Source organism: Gopherus flavomarginatus, chromosome 15, assembly GCF_025201925.1.
Source record: "Gopherus flavomarginatus isolate rGopFla2 chromosome 15, rGopFla2.mat.asm, whole genome shotgun sequence".
In the NCBI taxonomy this organism is placed as follows: domain Eukaryota; kingdom Metazoa; phylum Chordata; order Testudines; family Testudinidae; genus Gopherus; species Gopherus flavomarginatus.
Window position 1 is genome coordinate 16,266,731 of NC_066631.1, and position 21,904 is coordinate 16,288,634.

The following is a 21,904-nucleotide window of genomic DNA, read 5'->3' on the forward strand; positions in this document are numbered from 1 at the left end:
ACTGGGCCCAGCGGCCCGGCCCACAGCTCTGCCCGGACAGGCCCAACCCTGCGCCCCCAACCGCTGCCCTCCCCCTGCTGCCTCTCGGGCCGGCTTCCGAGGCGGGCAGGAGAGAGACGCTCTAGCCCGCTTCTCCACGGTCCTTCCCCCCGCCCTTCCCTCCACATCGCATCGTATCGTGCGAACTGCAGAACCATAGAGACGCGAGGCGAGCGACCGACCGCAGTGCCTTGTGGGATGCCGGAGGAGCAGGGAGTGGGCGGTTCCGGTCCGGATTGCGGCCTGGCAGTTGGGCGAGCGCGGAGGAGGCGAAGGCTCTCGGGGGGTTGGGCCCAGGTAAGCACAGGGCAGAGAGCAGGGGAGCTGAGTGCAGCCCGCTGCCGGGGGCAGGGGGGTTCTGCAGCCGGAGCCTCCGCCCCACCGCGCCGTCAGGGAAGGGGGGGTCTCTGCAGCCGGAGGCCCCCTCCCCCGCCCTCCCCTCCCCCCCGCGCCGTCAGGGAAGAGGGGGGTCTCTGCAGCCGGAGGCCCCCTCCCCTGCCTTCCCCTCCCCCCCCGCGCCGTCAGGGAAGGGGGGGTCTCTGCAGCCGGAGGTCCCCTCTCCTCCCCTCCCTGCGCCGTCAGGGAAGGGGGGGGTCTCTGCAGCAGGAGGTTCCCCCTCCCCCCCCGCGCCGTCAGGGAAGGGGGGGGTCTCTGCAGCAGGAGGTTCCCCCTCCCCCCCCGCGCTGTCAGGGAAGGGGGGGTCTCTGCAGCCGGAGGTCCCCTCTCCTCCCCTCCCTGCGCCGTCAGGGAAGGGGGGGTCTCTGCAGCAGGAGGTTCCCCCTCCGCCCCGCGCCGTCAGGGAAGGGGGGGGTCTCTGCAGCAGGAGGTTCCCCCTCCCCTCCCCGCGCTGTCAGGGAAGGGGGGGTCTCTGCAGCCGGAGGTCCCCTCTCCTCCCCTCCCCGCGCCGTCAGGGAAGGAGGGGAGTCTCTGCAGCCGGAGGCCCCCCTCCCCCCCGCGCCGTCAGGGAAGCGGGGGGTCTCTGCAGCCGGAGCCCCTGTTCACTCTGTCCGGGACTGGACTGCCCTCCCCTTTCGTGTGTAGGGGGCTGGGCAGTTCCCTTGTGGGGTTCGTGCTACTGGCGCTGCATCAGGCAGGCTCTTTCCACCCCCGAGCCTCTCTGCTCGTGGCCTGAGGTTGGCGCTGGCTCCAGTGCCTGGGTGGGGTGTCTGTAATTGGGGTACCTGCTCTGGAGTGGGATGTCGAGGGCTGCATCTCTGCCTTAAAAGAGCCCATATCAGGCAGCCCATCTCTCTTTTCCCCTCTGACTCTCTGATGGGTGTGAGAGTCTGAAGCGAGTAAAAGACCCTCTTCAGTAACTATTCCTTTTCTTTTTCTCTCCCTCCTGCTCCCCATAGCTCCCATCTAGCCTTTCTGGGGTTTTGGGCTGTGTCTAGGACTGTAACTGTGTGATTTAATAAGATTTAATTATTAAGTAAGTAGCACCGATGCCTTTTTAAAGTCACAAAACCAAAGCAGGTTAGAGGCTCCACGGAGAGAGAGGTGTCTGACTGGAATACAGAAAATGGCAGGGCTTCTTTTGTAATCTGTTTGTTGAAGACTATTTTACAGATATACAAAATACATTTAAAAAACCAAACAAACAAGGAATGGGTAGATCTTTTTAGAAGGGGACTAAGACCCAGCTGTTGCGGTTGTTCTCTGCACTGCATAGTTTAAGCAGAACTGCTGGGTGTGGATGGAGCCAAGAAGTTCCAAATCCATTTTGCATTCCTAAAATGCTTTCAAAATTGCAGTATCAAGTATAATCTGAGGTTAGAAGCAAGGGAAAATGGAGATGTGGAAGCTGAAATGTAGATCCCACAGCTGGACAATAAGACATAGTACTTGATTTGATAGCTGATGATACATGTGTTTTTGTTATTTTATATGTCTTAGATTATTTCTCAGCATTTAGGAGGGAATCTAAACAGTATCATGGCAATTAAATTAATATTTACACTCCTTTTCAGACCACTTTTATTTTTGTGGCTGCAGATTCTCTTGCATGGAACAACACAATGTCTTTTGCCTATTCCCCACCACTTTTAAAGCTGTCTTGCAGAATTGTCATTAACCTTTACCAGCCCATGCACTGGATCTGCTCACCTGCCCTGACTTATAATGAATAAAATATAATTCATTTTTTTCCATCAAAAATTGTTTTTCTTTAACAAGTGGGTAATCAGACTTCTGCAAGACCATTTTAAGATATGTTTTCATAATACAAAAACTCTTTGAAAATGTTACCAGTAATTGCTTGCTTAGGAAGGATTGCATTTCCTCTGTTAAATAATAGAAGCCATAAAATTATATCAAAAAGGTTGATATCACTTAATACAAGGTATTAAACTGTTAACTTATCTTGACTTGGCTTGCCTGCCAATGCGGTAGCAGTAGCAGGTTTGTTTTTGGAAACAACAGTTAAATCCCTGCATTCTAGGTTGATGGAAGTGACTTGCTTAGTTTCCTGAGAGAAAGAAGTCAATGCACTTCTGCATTACTCTGAGCCACGGACATGTAAAATAACATTTTTCAATCAGTGACAGCTATTTCCGTTCTGAATAAATCAGCAGCATAGCCAGCCTTTTGATATGGAGGCAGCTATTGCTTCCCCTTACTAGGAATGGCCTAGGTTTAAAATTCTCTGTACTTTGATACTCCACCACCCTACCCATCTTAAGAGTATGTCTGGAGAAGAATGTAATCCTCTTCTCCACCAAACTCCCATATTTCTTGGTATGCAGGAGGTGTTCTGAACAGTTTTATGTTAGTCTTCCTTATGACATGCTTGAGAAGCTGGTTTGGACTTCATTTGTCACAGACCATTATGATAACAGAGAAATCATTCCGCAGTTTTAAGTTCAAATGTTCTTGTTGGCGGTCCACACTCTTGAAGATCACACAGTGATCACATATGTGATCACACAGTGCTAATAAGATCAAGTCCAGCAAACACACCCCTACCACAGTTTTCACTTCTCCTATGGTTCCTTCTTAAATTACCAACGGAACCGCATATAATTTCAAGTATTGATTTCGGAAAAGAGGAATCCTTGCACAGTCTCCTGGATCTGTATAAAGAATTGGTTATTGCTGTCACTCAAGAATTGTTTAAAATATTATTTATAATCCTGTATAGAAGCCTTCCTTGTAAATTTTCCATTGCTTTTTTTTCTCGTTACCTTTAGGAAAATCCCATACTGGCTATTGCTAACAGTTTATTTCTTACATCCTGAAAGGAACAAAGGAAATGGCTTGGTTTCCTTCCTCTGCCTCACTGGATGGTTTTTTTTCATGGTAGAAGATGGTAGGGTGACATGCTTGTGGCGTCTGTGTTTGCACAAGTACAGGCTGTAACTGAAATTGGTCTTTGTCTGATCCTTGGACTGTAGCACAGAGAACTGTTTAAGATGGGATTCCTGCGAGATCGGAAATATGCATTAGTACAGAACATGCAGTTCAGAAATCATACTTGCTGAGCGAAAGTACACTTATTATGTAATATAGCTCAATATACCTATGCACAGAGAAAATTACTTTCAGAAGCCCATCTTACTTTTGTAAAATGAAACCTTGTAAATGAAATTCAATTGTATTCAATTTCTGTTGTGCTGGAAGGGCAAAATATGTAAAAGCAAGAGTTAGACTGCTTCATGTATCTTATTAATTCAAGAGTACTTATCTTTATAATTTCCTTCACTGTGTGAAGCATTTTGTACATGTTGCTTTGCTTGCCTTCTGACACTTGAGGTGGGTCTTTGTATGCCTTCTGCCATAATATGATCTATCTGCTTTGAATTAAAATTTTCACTAATTTTATTACCAAGTGTTGGTGAAAGTTCATACTATAGTGTTTCTATACGTGGCATGGTTTCCCACTTGATCAAACTGATTTCTTTTCGTTGTCATATTTTATTGTGTGACTCAGTTGAATGCATGCGGATAATAGTAGTTTGTTAGTCATTACTGCTTACTACAGTCTGTCCCATCTTTGTAACTAATGTACTCTGACACAGTACTACTGTGATTTGGTGCTATAAAGAAACATGAAAGACTTTCTCCTAATCCATTCTTCTCTCTAGTTTTTGTTACTATTAACTTAATGTTCAAACAGTTTTAAACTGGTATCTTTTTAGTTTTGTTTTGCAGTAATGGAGCAGAGGGACCAATATTTCTGAAAGCCTATTGATGTTCAGCTAATTGTCACTGGATTGAATTAATTTCTATATGACCATGCCATTCAGGCAATGTTATGATCCACAAGGTCAAAAGCTGAAATTACTTTAACCATTGTAGATAATAATTTCTTAGAAATATGTCTGGAGTGATTTTTTTCAATTTGGTAAAATAGTATTTTAAATGACAATACCTCAATGGCAATGTGGATAGAATGTTAGGGACCTTTAAAGTTAATTTGTTTCATATGACTAACATATTAAAGTTGTTTACTTTTGGGTATTTTGTTGGCATATTAAGGGATTCTTTTAAATCACATGGTTTTGATAAGTTTTGTAAAGTCATTGATTCATTGGTTTATAACTGGAATCCAAATAGTTCACAAAAGTGTTCATCTTATGTTGCATAATATAAACAATTATAAACCATTGTTGAAGAATTACATATGTGATAAGGAGTAGAACTTGTTTTATTATTCCTCCTTTCCTATGCTAGGTATAGTAAAATACTAGACAAAGTAACTAACTAGATACTAGTGTTACCAAGACTGTTAAGCAAACTCTTAAGATGTGATCAGCAGTTGCCCTTTTCACAGCTTTGGATCCTATGAGCTTTTGATCAGAGTAGGGTGCAAGGCAAACGTTAGTTGTATAATAGGATCTAATGGAAAGTATAAACATATCAGTAATTTGAATAGCTAAGGTAGCTTTGCTTCAGAACTGCAGCACTTCTTTTGGGAAATTGTGCTTACTGTGTATTACAAGAATTGTCTTCAGTATAAATGGGAACAAAAATTGTAAACTATAGGAATATTCACTCAAGAAGTATACAATGTACTGTTTATGAACTGCAGTGACTGACATGGGTATCTCCAGATTAAAACTTTAAAAAGTAATTAAGGGAATTTTAATGCGGGTGAAAGGGGCTTGCCTATTAACAGCCCCGGAGACTGTTTTTAATATACAGTTAGGCAGAGTATAGTAGGTCTCAGGGTATGTCTACACTACAGGATTATTCCGATTTTACATAAACCGGTTTTGTAAAACAGATTGTATAAAGTCGAGTGCACGCGGACACACAAAGCACGATAATTCAGCGGTGTGCGTCCATGTACTGAGGCTAGCGTTGATTTCTGGAGCATTGCACTGTGGGTAGCTATCCTGTAGCTATCCCATTGTTCCCGCAGTCTCCCTCGCCCATTGGAATTCTGGGTTGAGATCCCAATGCATGATGGTGCAAAAACAGTGTCACGGGTGATTGTGGGTAAATGTCGTCACTCATTCCTTCCTCTGTGAAAGCAACGGCAGACAATCATTTCGCGCCCTTTTCCCCTGGATTGCCCTGGCAGACATCATAGCATGGCAACCATGGAGCCCGTTTTGCCTTTTGTCACTGTCACCATGTGTGTACTGGATGACGCTGACAGAGGCGGTACTGCAGTGCTACACAGCAGCATTCATTTGCCTTTGCAAGGTAGCAGAGATGGTTACCAGTCGTTCTGTACTGTCTGCTGTGCCATTGTAAATTAGCAATGAGATGACGGTTATCAGTCGTTCTGTACCATCTGCTGCTGTCATGGGTGCTCCTGGCTGGTCTTCGCTGAGGGCGGCTGAGGACGCAAAGACAAAAATGGGAATGACTGCCAGGGTCATTCCCTCCTTTATGTTTTATCTAAAAATAGAGTCAGTCCTGCCTAGAATATGGGGCAAGTGTACTAGAGAACCAGTGTATCAGAGAACCAGAGAGCACAGCTGCTCCGTGTCAGATCCCGCAGAAATGATGAGCTGCATGCCATTCACGGGGGGTGCCCCTGCAACAACCCCACCCGTTGCTTCCCTCCTCCGCCAACCTTCCTGGGCTACCGTGGCAGTGTCCCCTCATTTGTGTGATGAAGTTATAAAGAATGCAAGAATAAGAAACAGTGAGTTTTTAGTGAGATAAAATGAGGGGGAGGCAGCCTCCAGCTGCTATGATAGTCCAGGCAGTACAGAATCTTTTCTTTAGACATGAAAGTGAGGGGCTGATGGAACTCAGCCCCCAGTTGCTATGATGAGGACGGTTACCAGCCGTTTTGTGCCATCTGCTGGGAAAGATCGGGAGTCATTCCTATTTTTACCAGGCACCCCTGGCTGACCTCACCTGAGGACAGCCAGGAGCACTCACGGGATGATGACAAGGATGGCTATCAGTCCTTTTATACTGTACCATCTGCCACCGGGGAGGGGAGGGGAGAGGATGCTGCTGTTCAGTGCCGCAGCACCGCGTCTACCAGCAGCATGTAGTAGACATAGGGTGACATTGAAAAAAGTCAAGAAACGATTTTTTTCCCATTTTCTTTCACGGGGGGGGTGGGTGAAATTGACAAGATATACCCTGAACCACCCCGGACAATGTGTTTGACCCTACAGGCGTTGGGAGCTCAGCCAAGAATGCAAATACTTTTCAGAGACTGCGGGGACTGTGGGATAGCTGGAGTCCTCAGTCCCCCCTCCCTCCCTCCATGAGCATCCATGTGATTCTTTGGCTTTCCGTTACGCTTGTCACACAGCACTGTGTTGTGGACTCTGTATCATAGCCTGGAGATTATTTTCAAATGCTTTGGCATTTTGTCTTCTGTAATGGAGCTCTGATAGAACAGATTTGTCTCCCCATACAGCGATCAGATCCAGTATCTCCCGTACAGTCCATGCTGGAGCTCTTTTTGGATTTGGGATTGCATTGCCACCCGTGCTGATCAGAGCTCCAAGCTGGGCAAACAGGAAATGCAATTCAAAAATTCGCGGGGCTTTTCCTATCTACCTGGCCAGTGCATCTGAGTTCAGATCGCTTTCCAGAGCGGTCACAATGGTGCACTGTGGGATACCGCCCGGAGGCCAATACTGTCGATTTGCGGCCACACTAACCCTAATCTGACATGGCAATACCGATTTCAGTGCTACTCCTCTCATCGGGGAGGAGTACAGAAACCGGTTTAAAGAGCCCTTTATATTGATATTAAGGGCCTCGTTGTGTGGACGGGTGCAGGGTTAAATCGGTTTAACACTGCTAAATTCGGTTTAAACGCGTAGTGTAGGCCTGGCCTCTATGTTAGTCGTTATCTGGAGCAATCATTTCAAAGTGTGAAGGGATAGAGGGTGCTCTGTCTTCATTCCTATTCAGCCCAGACTTCTCTGTTTAGACTTCTGCTTAGCTAGCTTTTGAGACATGGGTGTTTGGCCCCTAAGAAGGGAACTGAAACCACCAACTCAATTCACATACAGTATAACCTCTGAGTTACGAACACCTTGGTAGTAGAGGTTGTTCCTAACTTTGAACAAAACGTTATGGTTGTTCCTTCAAAAGTTTACAGCTGAACATTGACTTAATACAGCTTTGAAACTTTACTATGCAGAAGAAAAATGCCACTTTTAACCATCTTAATTTAAATGAAACAAGTGCAGAAACAATATCCTTGCCATGTCAAATCTCTTTTTAAAACTTTCAATTTTTTTAGTAGTTTACATTTAACACAGCAGTGTACTGTATTTTCTTTATTTCTTGTCTCTGCTGCTGCCAGATTGTGTACTTCTGGTTCCAAATGAGGTGTGTGGTTGACTGGTCAGTTCGTAAACTCTGAGGTTCTACTGTAGTGTCATTCTTCCTGAGCCTTTCAGTCACTCTAAAGTTAGGTTGGGTTTGAACTGACAACCAAGAGGTAATATGCTCACTGGCTTATTACCAGTCCCTGGAGACGTCCAGACTCCCTATTGAAAGAGTTAAAATGTCAGAGAATTGGGGAAAGGCAGAAGAAGAAAAATACCAATGTGTTCTCTTCTTTAGAAAGATTATTTATTGTAAACCTTGTTTCTGTGAGCCAGATGTACACATGCAGTGGAGCTTAATAATTTTAGCTCATTTATTTTCCAACCTAGTAATTTTGGCTAGTACTAAAATGTCACTTGTAACAGTGGTGGTGTTCTAGTGCTCTTCAATTATGAATTATGTTGTTAGTTTCTAGGGAAAGGTGACAACAGACATTTCCAAATATAGAAACAAAACTTGAGCAAGCAGTGAGTTGCATGGGTAGGTTAAGTTATGACTATGGAATGAAATCTTGATCTATGCCATCTTTGTGGATCCATAATATTGGCTGGCTGGAAACCCATGTTGGGTCATAAAAGCAAACTCTACTGCTACAAAATCGTACTTAAAACAACTTGGGAATCACAATGTGGGGAATGCCTGGTTAGAGACACTCAGAAGAGTCATAGAAACAAGACTAATATTTCTCAACCAATGGCTGCACTAGACAAAGGAACTGGATACATAAGGAGGCTGGCAGAGGAGGGAAGATGCTGAATTGACCTTGCCAACAGATTGGCTGTAATCTGTGCAGCTGGCAGGGAATTTGAAACGTCCGGTGAAACTAAAAACTACACCGGTTGTGAAAACATTTTCCTCTAAACTCCAAGTTGCAATTACTGTTAACTTGGAGTTTACCTACTTTGTATTTGCAGAGATAAATGACCAAGTTTTTATACTCGGATTTGGCTGAGCAGTTGCATTTAATACTTGTGCCACATCCTGCTGGCTAGAGTCGCTACTGCTAAGCAACAGGGAAGCATCTGTTTTCTGAGTGCACAGGTGTCTGCAAAGGTCATTTCCCTTCTTTCTCAGCCAAGAGCTGTGTTGTCAACAAGTCACGCTGTGAAGTATTCCTTCCCCTTCTCCATTTCCTTTCAGTGTTATGTAGCTGTTCTGAATAAAATGGACTGTTAGTATTTTTCAAACGTGGAGATGTGTGAGGCTGCCAAAATATATAGCTCTTCCAGATAGCTAGCTAGTGTTGAAATGCAGATACTTTTGACATACGCGTACACATTGTGGTGAATTTTCGTTTCCAGTGGGAATTAGCCAAATGCCAGGCTTCTCTCACAACCCAGTGTGGTGTTAGTGTTTAGAGATGACATTTACATTTAAAATACTGTTTTCAGTCACTTCTGTCACCATCAAATCTGTGTGTCTTTTGGTATTTCTCATCTGAGAGCACATAGGAGAAGTTTGGGAATTTTGTAATGAAAGGTTCACTAAAGTCCATTTGGCTATATGTAAATTACTCCTGTGAGGTGGAGAAGGCATTTTTCAGCTCTGAGAAGAAAAAGGGGAGGAAATGATTCATGGCGGGGTAAGGAGGGCAAGTATATGGGAGTGTCAGGGCATTATTAGCAAAACAAACTAAGAATTACATCACTGGCACTGTACATCCTTGGATTCGGTAGGATGCATCTGTCCCCTACTTAAAGAAGCAAAAGTAATGTAAGGATACAGGGTTCTAATTAACTAAGTTTAAAAAATGTAGTGTGTTAAAATCTTAATTTACAATTGCTTATTTATAACATTTAAAGTGAACGATTTTGTTTCGTGATTACTTTAACCAGGTTATTTGAGTAGCTTCACTTGGTAAACTTGTTGCAGCTATTAAGTGACTAAATCTGTAAAATTAAATGCAGAATAATTCATTACTAGACTGCTCCCTGTATGTTGAGAAAAAACATGTTAATTTCCCTTTGGATATTATAATAAATATGTGATAGGTATCCATTCTTGGTCATGTGCTTAAACTTGTGATTAATCTTCTAATCTATAATACTGCTAACAGAGATCTTGTTTTCTAGGTTCTGAAACTTGCAGTGACGGAACATGTCTCAGTCAGGTGAAAAAGTAAAGGTAAAGAGATGCTTGCATAATACAAATGTCATATATAATTCTGTTGAACTTTTGAAAATACTCATGTTTTCACTGAAGTAGTTAAACGTTCCGACAAAATTTATTAGCTCAAGTATATTTCTTAAATTTGACTTTTACTGAAAAATGAACTTTCATGTAATCCGAGTAATATAGTTTCAAAGGTTAGCTAGACTTCCTTTATCTGGTATTCTTGTATTTATGCAGAGGGACTGATGTCTGTACTTCATGCAAAATTTTTAATTGGGTATAAGTTACAATTTAAGATTTTCCCATCTGGGTGAGTTGTAAAAAGCTTGTCTGCAAGTAAAATAACTGCCCTTTGATGAGCGATTTTAGTTTGAGTGTTTGCAGTGTATCATTTTATTAAAAATCTATCTTTCATGTTAAATTCCTGTGTCTGTCTTGAATAAAAATTTGTTGCTATCAATAAGCTCAGAGGGCCCAGAATTCAAGTGGCTGCAATTCTTGTTTAGGCCTGTAATAGGTCTTGGGGCAGTTCATAACACAATGAAGAGGACAGCCATTTTTATGGCCCAAATCTATCAGATATGTTTTCAGGTACATTTCTATCTCTTCCTTTTGTTTCAGAGGTTTAGCACTGTGAACTTTGGAGCTTTATGTTCAGCTATATTACTAACCTGTTCACTTATGTGACCGCAGTTGCTCAGAGTATGAATTTATCACCACCTCACAAGATGCATTACTACTGAGTGTGCTTGTGTTTCTACATGTATTTACACAGGCATTCCTAGGTGCTGAAATTCACTATGTTTAGCCTATATCAGGAGAACCTATTTCTAATATCTTTTCAATTTGTAAATGTCAGTGATTTTAAGATTTCTTGTGATTTAAATCTTCCCTTAACTTGTTAACATACCTCACTGAGAAAGTCACCTTTAAGTCTGTCGCTGCCACACAGTGACTGCCCCTTAAAAAAAAAAGGGAGCAGGGTCCAATGTACTTGGGCTGATTGCCTGCTGCGAAATTGCACTTAAGGGCAGACACCCAAACCTTATACAGGGCGAGACAGCTGTTGGTTCGTTAGGCAGATACTTTCAGGCATTGTGGGGAATTAAAAGGCCCCTGAAGGGCCTGAGTCAGAAGAGGGAGGGCTTGTGGAGAAAACAAAAAATTCCAGGCAACAGGTGCTGGGAGATCAGGAAGACAGACCCTCAGGTAGGAAGGGCTGTGCCCAGTTTGGGACTGGGGTGAAAGAAATGAACTTTAAAGGGGGGACTGACCCTCAGGAAGAAGGGTCTGGGCCCAGCTGAAACTGGGATGAAGATTTTGTAGATTGGAGGTCTATTTTGATTAACTTTGTTCAGGACCTGATACACTGGATCCCAGAAAGGGAATGTTTTGAATAGCTGGGCACTGTGGGTTTTAAAGGGACTTGAAGTGAAGGGGATACTGAACCAGGCCTTAGCAGAGCCAGCAGGGGGTGCATGAGGGCAGGCAAGCCTATTTACAGTCACAAACAGGGCTACCTGTTGCTTATGTTAATAGCAACATTTTCTAGCGGGCGTACAGTCAATGTTTTCCAAGAAGAGCTTTTTGCTCAAGTCTGTTCCGCAGCACCTGTGGTATCTTTACTTCTCTCAAAGACTGCTTGGGGAAGGAAGGGTTGAGAGAGGTTTTCCAAGGGCTGTCTTGCTATGCTGCCAGGTAGCTGGTTGATTCTCTTTCTTCGTGCAGTTTATTTGTATGTTTTTACTTGTTTTACTTCACTTGTATTCAATTTTGTTTTTCTTTCCAGTTTTCTGACTCAGCAGGCTATGTGGGATTTGCTAATCTGCCCAACCAGGTCCACAGGAAGTCTGTAAAGAAGGGCTTTGAATTCACTCTAATGGTGGTTGGTAGGTGGTTTTCTTTAATTGCTTGAGTGTTAAAATATTTTTGTCTTGCACATTAGGTGCTTGTCTACAGCAATATCTAGTTTGCTGCAAGCTGAGGTGTAAATGTACCTCACAGTAAAGCTTGCCACTCACCAAGTGGCCATGTGGACCCTGGTGACTCGTACTAACAGTTTCTTGGTGTGCTTTGATATGCCCCTTTTTCAAAGCGGAGTAGATCAAAGCACACTAAGGAACTGCTAGAACCAGTCAGCAGGGTCCACACTGACACTTAGCATGTGGCAAGATAGTAGGGGGGGTAGATTTACACCCCAGCTTGCTGTGCACTAACTGTTCATTTAGACAAGCCCTAAGTATGCACGTGTTCTTATTTAGCTGTTGTATTTGGTGTACTGAAGAACAAAGACAAACTCGTGTATTCTGTTCAACTAAATCTTACCTATTTTATGAAGTTATTTGGAGGGAGCATTAGTGGCTAAAGCATGGCTCAGAGCCAAAGGTTCAGGTTTCTATTCCTGCCTCTTCTAGCGTTTGTCCACAGCTCATAGTCTGACATTAGAGATAGCGACTTAACTGCTCTTTGACCCATTTCCCTGTCTGAAAATGGGGATGTGCGTGCACAGTGGTGTCTCGCTGATGAAATGGAGATTCTATTCCTAGCTCTTCTACTGCTTCCGCCCTGACTCACTGTGTGACGTTAAGGGTAACGTCTCTGATTAAATTTCCCCATATGAAATTGGTGTTGTCTACTGGAAGGAACTTTGAGTGCCAAGTAATTGGCTTGTTGAGTTATATTGGTATTTTCACCTTTTAGTTAAGCAAAAAACCTACAATTGCTTTTATAAAACCCAAATTACTCTCCTTTTTTTAAGAAGGTTTTTAACATACTTTCCTTAATATTACATATTATTGAGAAATTAGTAGGAGAAACGAAATCACATCTTTATCACGAAGAACCATATGTAATGTCTTAAACAGCCTGTGTGCTGACGACTGTAGCATTGACCAAAGATTATACAAGAAATTAGTTTCAGCAGTTGTCTCCTACTTGTAGTTGTTGATTGCTGTAGAACTTATTAGGTCTTGTAGTTCTTGACAAATATAAGAGTTGCCCATCTAAAACTAGGTTAGCAACATCAACAGCAGCGTAGACAGCTTTTATTAGGGTTTTCTTTTTCTTAAATGTTTACTGGCATATAATATACATGATCATTACAGATCACTTTAGCTTCCTGAAATAATTTATGTAGCAAAGATAAACTTGTAAATGCCACACGCTAGTTTTAGGGAGTTTCAGGTAAGTTAAAGTGATTGTAAACTTTCAGAATTATAAAACTTTCCAAGTGAAGATTAAAAGATTCTCTGTTGCTTTCTTTAGTTCTTGCAGTGTAGAATAAATGTAGTCTGAATGCAAGGATGCTACACATGGTTGCCAGTTGTGCTTAACCTGGGCCTGGTCTACACTAAAAATTCAGTGGACTTAGCTACGTGGCTCAAGGGTTGAAAAATCCCATCTCCTCCCCTGAATGGTGTAGTAAGCCAACCTAATCCTTGGTGTATACAGTGCTAGGATGACGGAAGAATTTTTACCTCGACCTAGCTACCACCTCTTTGGGAGGTGGATTACCTACACTGATGGGAGAACCACTCGCATCAGCATAATGTAGTGTCTACATTGATGTGCTACAGCGGTTTAAAAAATAAAGTTCTGATTTGCATCTCTAGCTTAAGAAAACCTCAAAACTTTCAAAAACATGAACTCAAATGTTATGGCTTCTGATTTCATAAGTAAAAGAGAAAAGGTTTGAATACTTTGCAACTGTTTTAATTCAAGACTTGGAAGTGCTGTGGTGTAAAGTGGGTATTTGTATATATGTGATCATTGCAGTTGTGACACTTTTGCTTGCACTGTTAAATGTAATAGATTATGTTTAGAATTTTCATGCATTCATATATGTAAGCAAGCATCAATGATTAGTTGTTTGTTTTCTTTAGCATTGCTTAGCCGAGCCTGTGATGTTTTTATCTTAAAAGATAGGATGGACCTGGCTGAACAAATTATTTTTACTCCACTATGTAGATTTGTGGGGTTACAGAGAGGCTGCTAAAGAAGATGAAGGTATTTAATTACTTGAAATGATTTTGTTTGCAGGAGAATCTGGTTTGGGAAAATCCACCTTAATTAACAGTTTATTCCTGACTGATCTTTATCCAGAACGTTACATTCCTGGAGCTGCAGGTAAATTTGACTGTGTTCTTATCTAAGGCCCTACATCATTCAGTCCAAGTACACATCTCCAAACTTGTTTCCTTTCACATCCTCCTCACCATTATTCCTCCACTCTGACAATGACTTCAGCCATGAAGCCCCCTTCATTTTTCTTCCATGCCACTGATGCATGGAACAGCACTCCCAATCACTGTTGGTTAAACCACTCTGTTCTCATAATTGAAAGTTTGATGTCTCCTTCCTACAAACTCACTTCTGCTGTTACTCCAACGAGTATTAAAAAAACCCCAAGCTCCAGAAGATTTCTATATGCCTAAATTGACCTTGTGATTTTACTGTAATCCCCACTTCCTCCAGTTGATTGTTACCTAGCAGTGGTCGTGTCTAAAATCTAGATTATAAACTCTTTAGGACAAGGAACTCCCTGTATGTAAAAAATCTAGCACTCTTCTGAAAGTTAAAAAATTAATACATTAAAAAAAAGATCACCGCAGCATCATTACATGTGACATACCACTGTTTCTCCACTTATTATATTCTGGGTATTTCAGTTAATCATAAGTTGTGTTTACACTTGTATTAGCTTATTTGATGTGTTTTTCTGAAGGATTCTGCATTACATAGTGGCGAAGGTGTAACTTATTTAAAGTGTATCATAACCAATCTGGTACATAGGCATCTGTGGGGTTGGACAAGAGAAATGCTAATTTTTAAAACATTATTTTATTATAGAGAAAATAGAGAGAACAGTCCAAATCGAAGCTTCTACAGTAGAGATTGAGGAGCGAGGGGTGAAACTCCGTTTAACTGTAGTTGATACACCAGGATATGGCGATGCCATTAACAGCCAGGACTGGTATGTCTGTTTTAGCCACCAAAATGAATCTTTAAATCTATCTCTGCTTATGTTGTTATGTGTATTTGTTAATCCTAGTGTTTTGTTCTCTCCTTTTTATATGTACCTTGATGATTCAGTGGATGGGAGTGGTCTTTGGAGAACAGTGTGTATTGTTCCTGTATTTTTTGACCTGCAAAGGGGAAGCAACCACTTTGTTGTTTTTTATTTTTTGATAGCAATGTATTGTTATCTTGGGATCACAGTCGAGTGTGTCTTCCTACCCGTGCCCATATTTATCTGGAAAGAAAACACTTATAAAACTAGTCTGTAAACTTCTCATACTTTGTTCTTTTTCATAGTAATCTTCTACCAAATAGTTTCTCTGATATTTGGCAAATACAGAATCTGAAGTGTGGGAATGGAGGGACAGGGGAAAGGTGACGTATGTGTGGGGTTTGTAGAGGGAGGGTCAAGGACTCCCTGCATTGAAGGCAGCGGCACAGAAGTAAGGGTGGCAATACCATACCATGCCATCCTTATTTCTTCGTTGCTGCTGGCGTCAGTTCTGTCTTCAGAGCTGGGCTTCCAGCCTACAGACACCACTCTCCAGCTGCCCAGCTCTGAAGGCAGCACAGAAGTAAGGGTGGCAATACTGCAACTCCCTAAAATACCCTTGTGACCCGCCCTGCAACTCCCTTTTGGTCAGTACCCCCAGTTTGAGAAATGCAGCTCTCCCCCCATGAAATCTGTATAGTATAAGGTAAAAGCATACACAAGACCAGAGTTGATGGGGGGAGACAAGATTTCATGGCCCGTGACATGTTTTTCATGGCTGTGAATTTGGTAGGGCCCTACTTATGCATTTTGATTAAGAAAGGAAGGATAGCTCCATCCTATTTTTAAAGAAGGAAAACTACCCCTGTGGTAGCTGGGTTTTAAATGAAAATACAATATACTGTCACTGGTGAGTGGCATGCCAACTGGGAAGTCTAGATAATTTGTACATCCTATACAATTGGAAGCTAAGAACCCCTGGTAAAATTAATTTCTCTTGGCTATTCATTTTTATTGTAATGAAGCCGCACTGAACAGAGAAAAGAAACATTAAATAAGCAGATGACTTATTTGCACATTATGCCACTGGAAATAAATAGTCATAAGACCAAGCTTTTGTGAAGGAGATAAACAGCTGATGTAACTGCAATTAACAAACACCACATTTCAAAATCTTGTGGTGGTGTACATGTGACAACATTTGAGATAATGGTGAAGAATATAGTTGGCAAACTGGTATATTTTTTTTTCCTGTGGAGCGCTTTGCAAGAAGACCACTCTGAAATGGGAGCGATTGGCTTCTTTTACCATGTCTCTTACATGTGCTTGAAATACACTGGATGAAGGGTCAAAAGTGTGGTGATAGTGGCAATTGTATCTTCAGTTTCCTTGTCCTCAGTCTATGTTGTTAAACTAATCAAAACAGAGACTTCTGAATAACTGTTAAGTATCTTTCTGGACTTCAGTGCACTCTTGCTCATTGTCAGCAATGTTGACTTGAGCTTCCTTTCGCTGGAATTAAGAGCTATTAAGCCAGTGTATTGTGTTACAATGAGAACTTCCTGTTGATTGTGTTCTAATGCCCTTTGTTTATTCTATTAAGATGTTTCTTAGAGACCTACAAGTTCAGATCTCCCCCCCACCCCCTTCCTCAGTACAGGCTTTCCAAGCAAGGTAGTTCCATGGTGAGTCGGACACATCTGAATAATTTACTATAAAATTCTGTACTAGGTTTTCAGTGTTAATGCTCAGAACACAAGCTGTGACTTCACAGTATACGATAGAAACAATTTTCCTGCAAAATTGCGCTTGTGTATCTTTTGGAAGATTTACACAATGATTCTCATGTCTAATTTTTTTCCCTGTCCCCCATCCCTCCATAATAATTTTTTTAAAGTCTGCTTTGTCTTATCTAAGTACTGAAGCTTTATGAATAGTTGTGTGCACACACAAGGAAACAGTATCCTTTGTAGACGTAGCTTAACAACCACTTTGGCCATTAAAACTTGTTTCATTGTGACAGAAGGAATGGTAGTCAGAGCACACAAAATGTCCCTTGGCCTTTTCAGAAAGTCTTCACTAGGGCAGCTATGGAGACAACAGAGAGCTAAATTACACTTCTCATCCAAAGGACGGCACTGCTAAGGTAGTACTTCCCGTGTAGCACTGCAGTATTACCACTGAGTACAAGCCTAAGTCTTGATTGGGGACCTGAATCCATGCATAACTACCTTCTCTCAATGATATCCTCACTGTTTCCTCTAACCTAACATTTGGTGCAGTTAGGGTTTGCCAGCATATGGTGTTTGTGGAAACGCACCAGTTCGGAACGTGCGAAATCTCACCCCCTTACCATGTTGTCATACTAAAATGAATGTCTCTGATCAAAGTATTGAATGGTTGTATGAGATGCAATGTAGCATGATTTCTGCCACATGGCTAATATTAACAGTTTAGCAATAATGCACTGTATCTTCTTGACTAGGTATCCCACCCAACTGCCTCTGCTTTCTGCCTTTGGATTCACTGAAGGGCCAAATTCAAGCGTTTATATTTCAAAGAGCAAGACAAGGATATATTATATGTATTTCCCATCCTAGGAGGAACAATGGCAATTAGTGGGAGTTGGGAGGAGGTAGTCAGTAGCAACCTGTCGATAGGAAAGGGCAGCACTAGGAGGTGGGGGAAATGAAGAATAAAATAATAGTTATTCTCCCACTCCCACATGCATCTTAGTGTTATTTGCAAACCTTTTTTAAACAGCTGTAAGAGGAGTTTGGATCTCAAGTAGGGTGGCATTCTTTTAGTCTAATGTAAACCTATACTTGGTTAATGCAGCAGAGAATCCTGTGGCACCTTATAGACTAACAGACGAAGTGAGTATTCACCCACGAAAGCTCATGCTCCAAAACGTCTGTTAGTCTATAAGGTGCCACAGGATTCTTTGCTGCTTTTACAGATCCAGACTAACACGCCTACCCCTCTGATACTATACTTGGTCGTGAATGACCATTTTGGTTCTGGAGTGTGGCATTGTTGTGGCTGCTGCTGCTGGCAGCTGCTTGATTGAGGCATATCCCTGGATGATGATATGGGTCTTTGTGCTGGAAACTCAGGAATGCACTGCAGATCTGCTATGCAGAAGTGCATGGGAGAGGTGGAAACGTAGAATCCCTCATTATAGAGGACGTATGGGATTTTTTAAGGAATATGAAGAGGATTTGGTGACACTTTAGACAAAAGCTACATTTTATAAAGTGTTAATGTTTTAATAAATGATTAATTGTTACAGATCGAGTTGATGCTTATAAACGTGATTTCTAACCATGTGTAGCACCTTCTACTGAAGTCCTTTTAACCATCTATAATGTATATTATTCATGCTTATGACCTCTACTGTCACTTTATAAACTATTGTAGGCAAAGTTGGTAGCACCACCTATACTTAAGATTGTCTGACACTTCCTATTGTAAGTCCCTGTTTTCAGTTGCTTATAACTTTGCCAAATTGTAACTTTTCAGGCTGAGATTTTTTCATTCCAGGTGTATGACTAAGGTTGAAGGCTTTGGAAAGTTTCAGCAAAAAGGGTTCAGCCCTTTCCAAGAGTCAGATTAGGAAAAAAATACATTGTTTTGTCCATGTTAAAACAACCAAACCAAACCAAAAAGCCCAGCTGTAATAATTATTTTTGTTGCGAAGCCATAGTGTCCTCCATACTTTCGAGCAGAGACTTGAAATTTAGCAAGAGGAATTGCCTTTTGCTGTTTCTGTGGGGAAAAATTGACCAAATTGGAAGAAGTTACAAGCCTTTGAAAAGTTGCAGTCTGGGAAGGGAGATGAGTGTTGTAAGACAGAGGAGGGGAGAAGACTGGGTCTTGAACTGGGAGCCAGATATGAAGTGTGTTGGGGAAGAGAAGGGAGATAATGATAGGTTGAGGAGCTGGAGGAGGAGAAGAGACAAGACTGGGACTGGATTGGCACAGATTGGAGAAGACAGGACAGAGATGGTCAGGCTTGTGGGTTACAGAGCATAAGGGTTTGCAACTACTAGAGATCACTTCCCTCCAGAACGTGGGATGGAACCCAGGATTTCTGATTATTCTGTCATCAAATGTCTGTAAAGCCCCCTGGTAAAGCATGTATCTCACTCTCATCTAGTTACTGGTCTACATAGAGGATGCTACTCTACTATTGCTACCAGTTACTCCATTAGCTCAAAGTCTGTGCTGTGGATCTAAAAAACTCCGATGCTGGTGCTGACCCATGTGATCATATGATGGAGTTTATTTTCTTTAGTTTGCTATTTTAGAAACCTTGGGAGGTAACGTTCAAAAAACTCTGTTGGAAGGACATTAAGATTGGACAGTCAATCCTGGCACTTCCTAGCTTTTGAGAGCTTAACACCTTTGGAACCTTTATCTAACTCCGTTGTACGAATTAGTTATGATGGTTTTTTATCACATTCTGGTTTAATATATATTAACTTTAATGATATATGCACACACAAATGAGGATAAACCAAACCATTTAACAGCTGCACATTAAGTGAGCACGGTGTGTCCTGTACACTCAGTGCAGCAGGCTCCCTGTGGGAAAAAAAATATGATAATGCATATGCTCTAGGGGAGTGAATGAATGTTTTAGGCAGTCTTAATTCTGGCACTTCCTAACATGATTGTTTCACTTTGAAACCTTAACACTCTTTTAACATTGTTTTTTGTATGTAACTTATAAATATAGCCTTAATCTGAAGTGTGACGGAGGATTCTTTATAGCAGTTTCAGAATCCTAACAAGACAAGGTGCTCTGGTTCCCAAAATAACTAAACACAGCCTTTGCAGCTTATTTAACTGCATGCAGTCTCCCTCAGTCCTGGCTTGGACTAGGCAGTCAACAAAGGTACTACTGACAACAATACAGCTACCAAACTCACTTGTTTAATACAGGTATTCAGTATATTTTCTTTGTTTCATCTTTGTCCCAGTGTGACAGGTCACTTTTCAATAGCACTTACTGGTTTGCTGATAGTTATCAGTTCTGTTGTTCCTGGCTTTTGTGGGGCTGAATTTGTGTGTTTTGGCAGCTCAGGTTTATTTTCCATTTTTCCCAAATGAACTCTTTAATGTAATGATTACCTCGTTTGCCGTTACGGTATATAGTACAGGATATGCTGTCTTCTAAGTAATGATATCATAGTGGTGCAAAGCCAGGTGTTTCCCGGAAATCAGAAGGTACCATACACTAATGCCACGTTTATAGGAAAAATTACAGCAGTTAGGACTATAAAACTGCACGTAAACCAATTATGTTGCCAAAGAAACTTGTAACCAGGGGTGTTTTCCCATTGTTTGTTCTTGGTTTCTGTTCTAATATTCATGTCTCTTCAATCTTATTATCTTTCTCCAGCTAAATGGAGTTTTGTTTAAAAGATCAATAGCAACATAAAATGTATTGTCCTCTTTCAACATGTCTGGGTACTACAAATGTTAGATCTTAAAAATGAGTTTTAGCAAGAAAATACTGAAGTTTCGCGAAAGTAATTTTTTAAGACATTTCTTCTGCTCTGTACTTTCTTTCCCTGCAGCAGAATGTATAACCAGTGAAGTATAAATGAGAGACACTAGAAATATGAATGTTAATTCTATTACTAATATCACTGACCTAAAGAAGGTATCAATTTGCAGATGGGTTCTCCCTGGATTGTGCCAGAAAGGAGACATCTACATCTTCCATGTATTTCCAGGTTACTGTAGTTTCACTTTTGAAGGCTTACCACAGTATATTGGAGGCATCTCTTCTGCTTGCATTTGAATGTAAACCTTAAATGCCTATTGTAATCTAGGTTTTACAGTAACATAAAAAATAATAAGACATGCAAGAAATGCCAGGTAAACAGATGTGTATGAGAGTTAACCAGTAAATCAGAAAGCTTAAAACTTGCTAATAATTCTGTTTCAGTGTGTATAAAAACATGACCGAGCTGGGGGGGAGAGTATGCTTTCAATGAGAAGTCTGTCTTGGCCCTGGTTACTTCCAGTCCCTCATATCATGATGTAGGTTGTTATAATGATATTTTCAGACTTAAGGTTAGATGTCTCTCTCCAACAGTTCAGTAAACTTTTTCTGTGGATTTTAATTATATCTAGGGATGTAAATACCATTTAAAAATTTAACTGTTTAAACAATTGGCCTGGGGTTAACGGTTAAGGAGGGTTAATGGGTAAGACTTGCTTACCGGTTAACCTTTTATATCCCTACTTATATCATTTATGCTTGTTTGTTATATTTAAGACATGTAGACCGAGATAATCTCTTCCGTTTCTGTGAGCAAAAGGGAATAAAAATATGATGATATTTGACGAGAGCCCCATCTTGACAGTATCATTCTGTCCCTCTTTCTCCTAAGTCAGAGCTGAAGCTCTGTATGGGGGTAAGGCAGACAGTGAAAGGGGATATGCCTTGGAGGTATTCTTATGGATGACCTGAGTGAAGTTAGTGCTGCAGAATCCCTTGTACCAACACTTGCACAGCTATAACAGATTTGCCAGTGGTAGTAAAATGTACTATCAAGAGGTGGAATGGGGTAAGAGGACAGTGTTCAAGGACTGTACCTCACCATAGATTCTTGTGCCTTCAGTCTGATCAGATGCTCAGGATCCTTAGGGTTGAAAGAGAGAGAACCTCCCTGTTACAGTCTACATTTGCAACAGGCAATGATAGTCTAACCTCTACTCTTTTGTCCTCCCTCAACTTGCATGTCCAATGGTAAATTTGACATGTACCCATGGCACAAAGTATCTGCTTAGTCTTATGTTTGTATCCTCTGGGCTCCCTTGCATCTCTCCATTCTCTTCATTGTTTGTTGTTGTCACACCAAACTTACTTAAATTGTTAACACTTCGGAGCAAGGAACATGCCTCACAAAAAAAAATCAAAATCTAAAAAAAAAAGACACCTAGTACACATTGGGGTGCTCAGAAACAACA

The 21,904-nt window shown here is 41.5% G+C and overlaps 1 protein-coding gene across 3 annotated transcripts in view; it reads left to right on the forward strand.

The window, feature by feature from the left end:
* The first annotated feature begins 222 nt into the window (after nucleotides 1–222).
* The window catches only part of LOC127034861 (septin-2), a 63,826-nt gene continuing 42,144 nt past the window's right edge, over nucleotides 223–21,904 (forward strand). For 2 of the 3 annotated variants that reach the window (XM_050924178.1, XM_050924180.1), the window contains exons 1-5: nucleotides 223–336; nucleotides 9,870–9,921; nucleotides 11,699–11,798; nucleotides 13,948–14,034; nucleotides 14,758–14,881. In XM_050924178.1, coding sequence (XP_050780135.1) covers nucleotides 9,895–9,921; nucleotides 11,699–11,798; nucleotides 13,948–14,034; nucleotides 14,758–14,881 — 338 coding nt within the window. In that variant the 5' untranslated portion in view covers nucleotides 223–336; nucleotides 9,870–9,894. Of the gene's footprint in view, nucleotides 337–4,280; nucleotides 4,304–9,869; nucleotides 9,922–11,698; nucleotides 11,799–13,947; nucleotides 14,035–14,757; nucleotides 14,882–21,904 lie in introns of those variants that run through there. The other variant, XM_050924179.1, reaches the window with a different exon arrangement.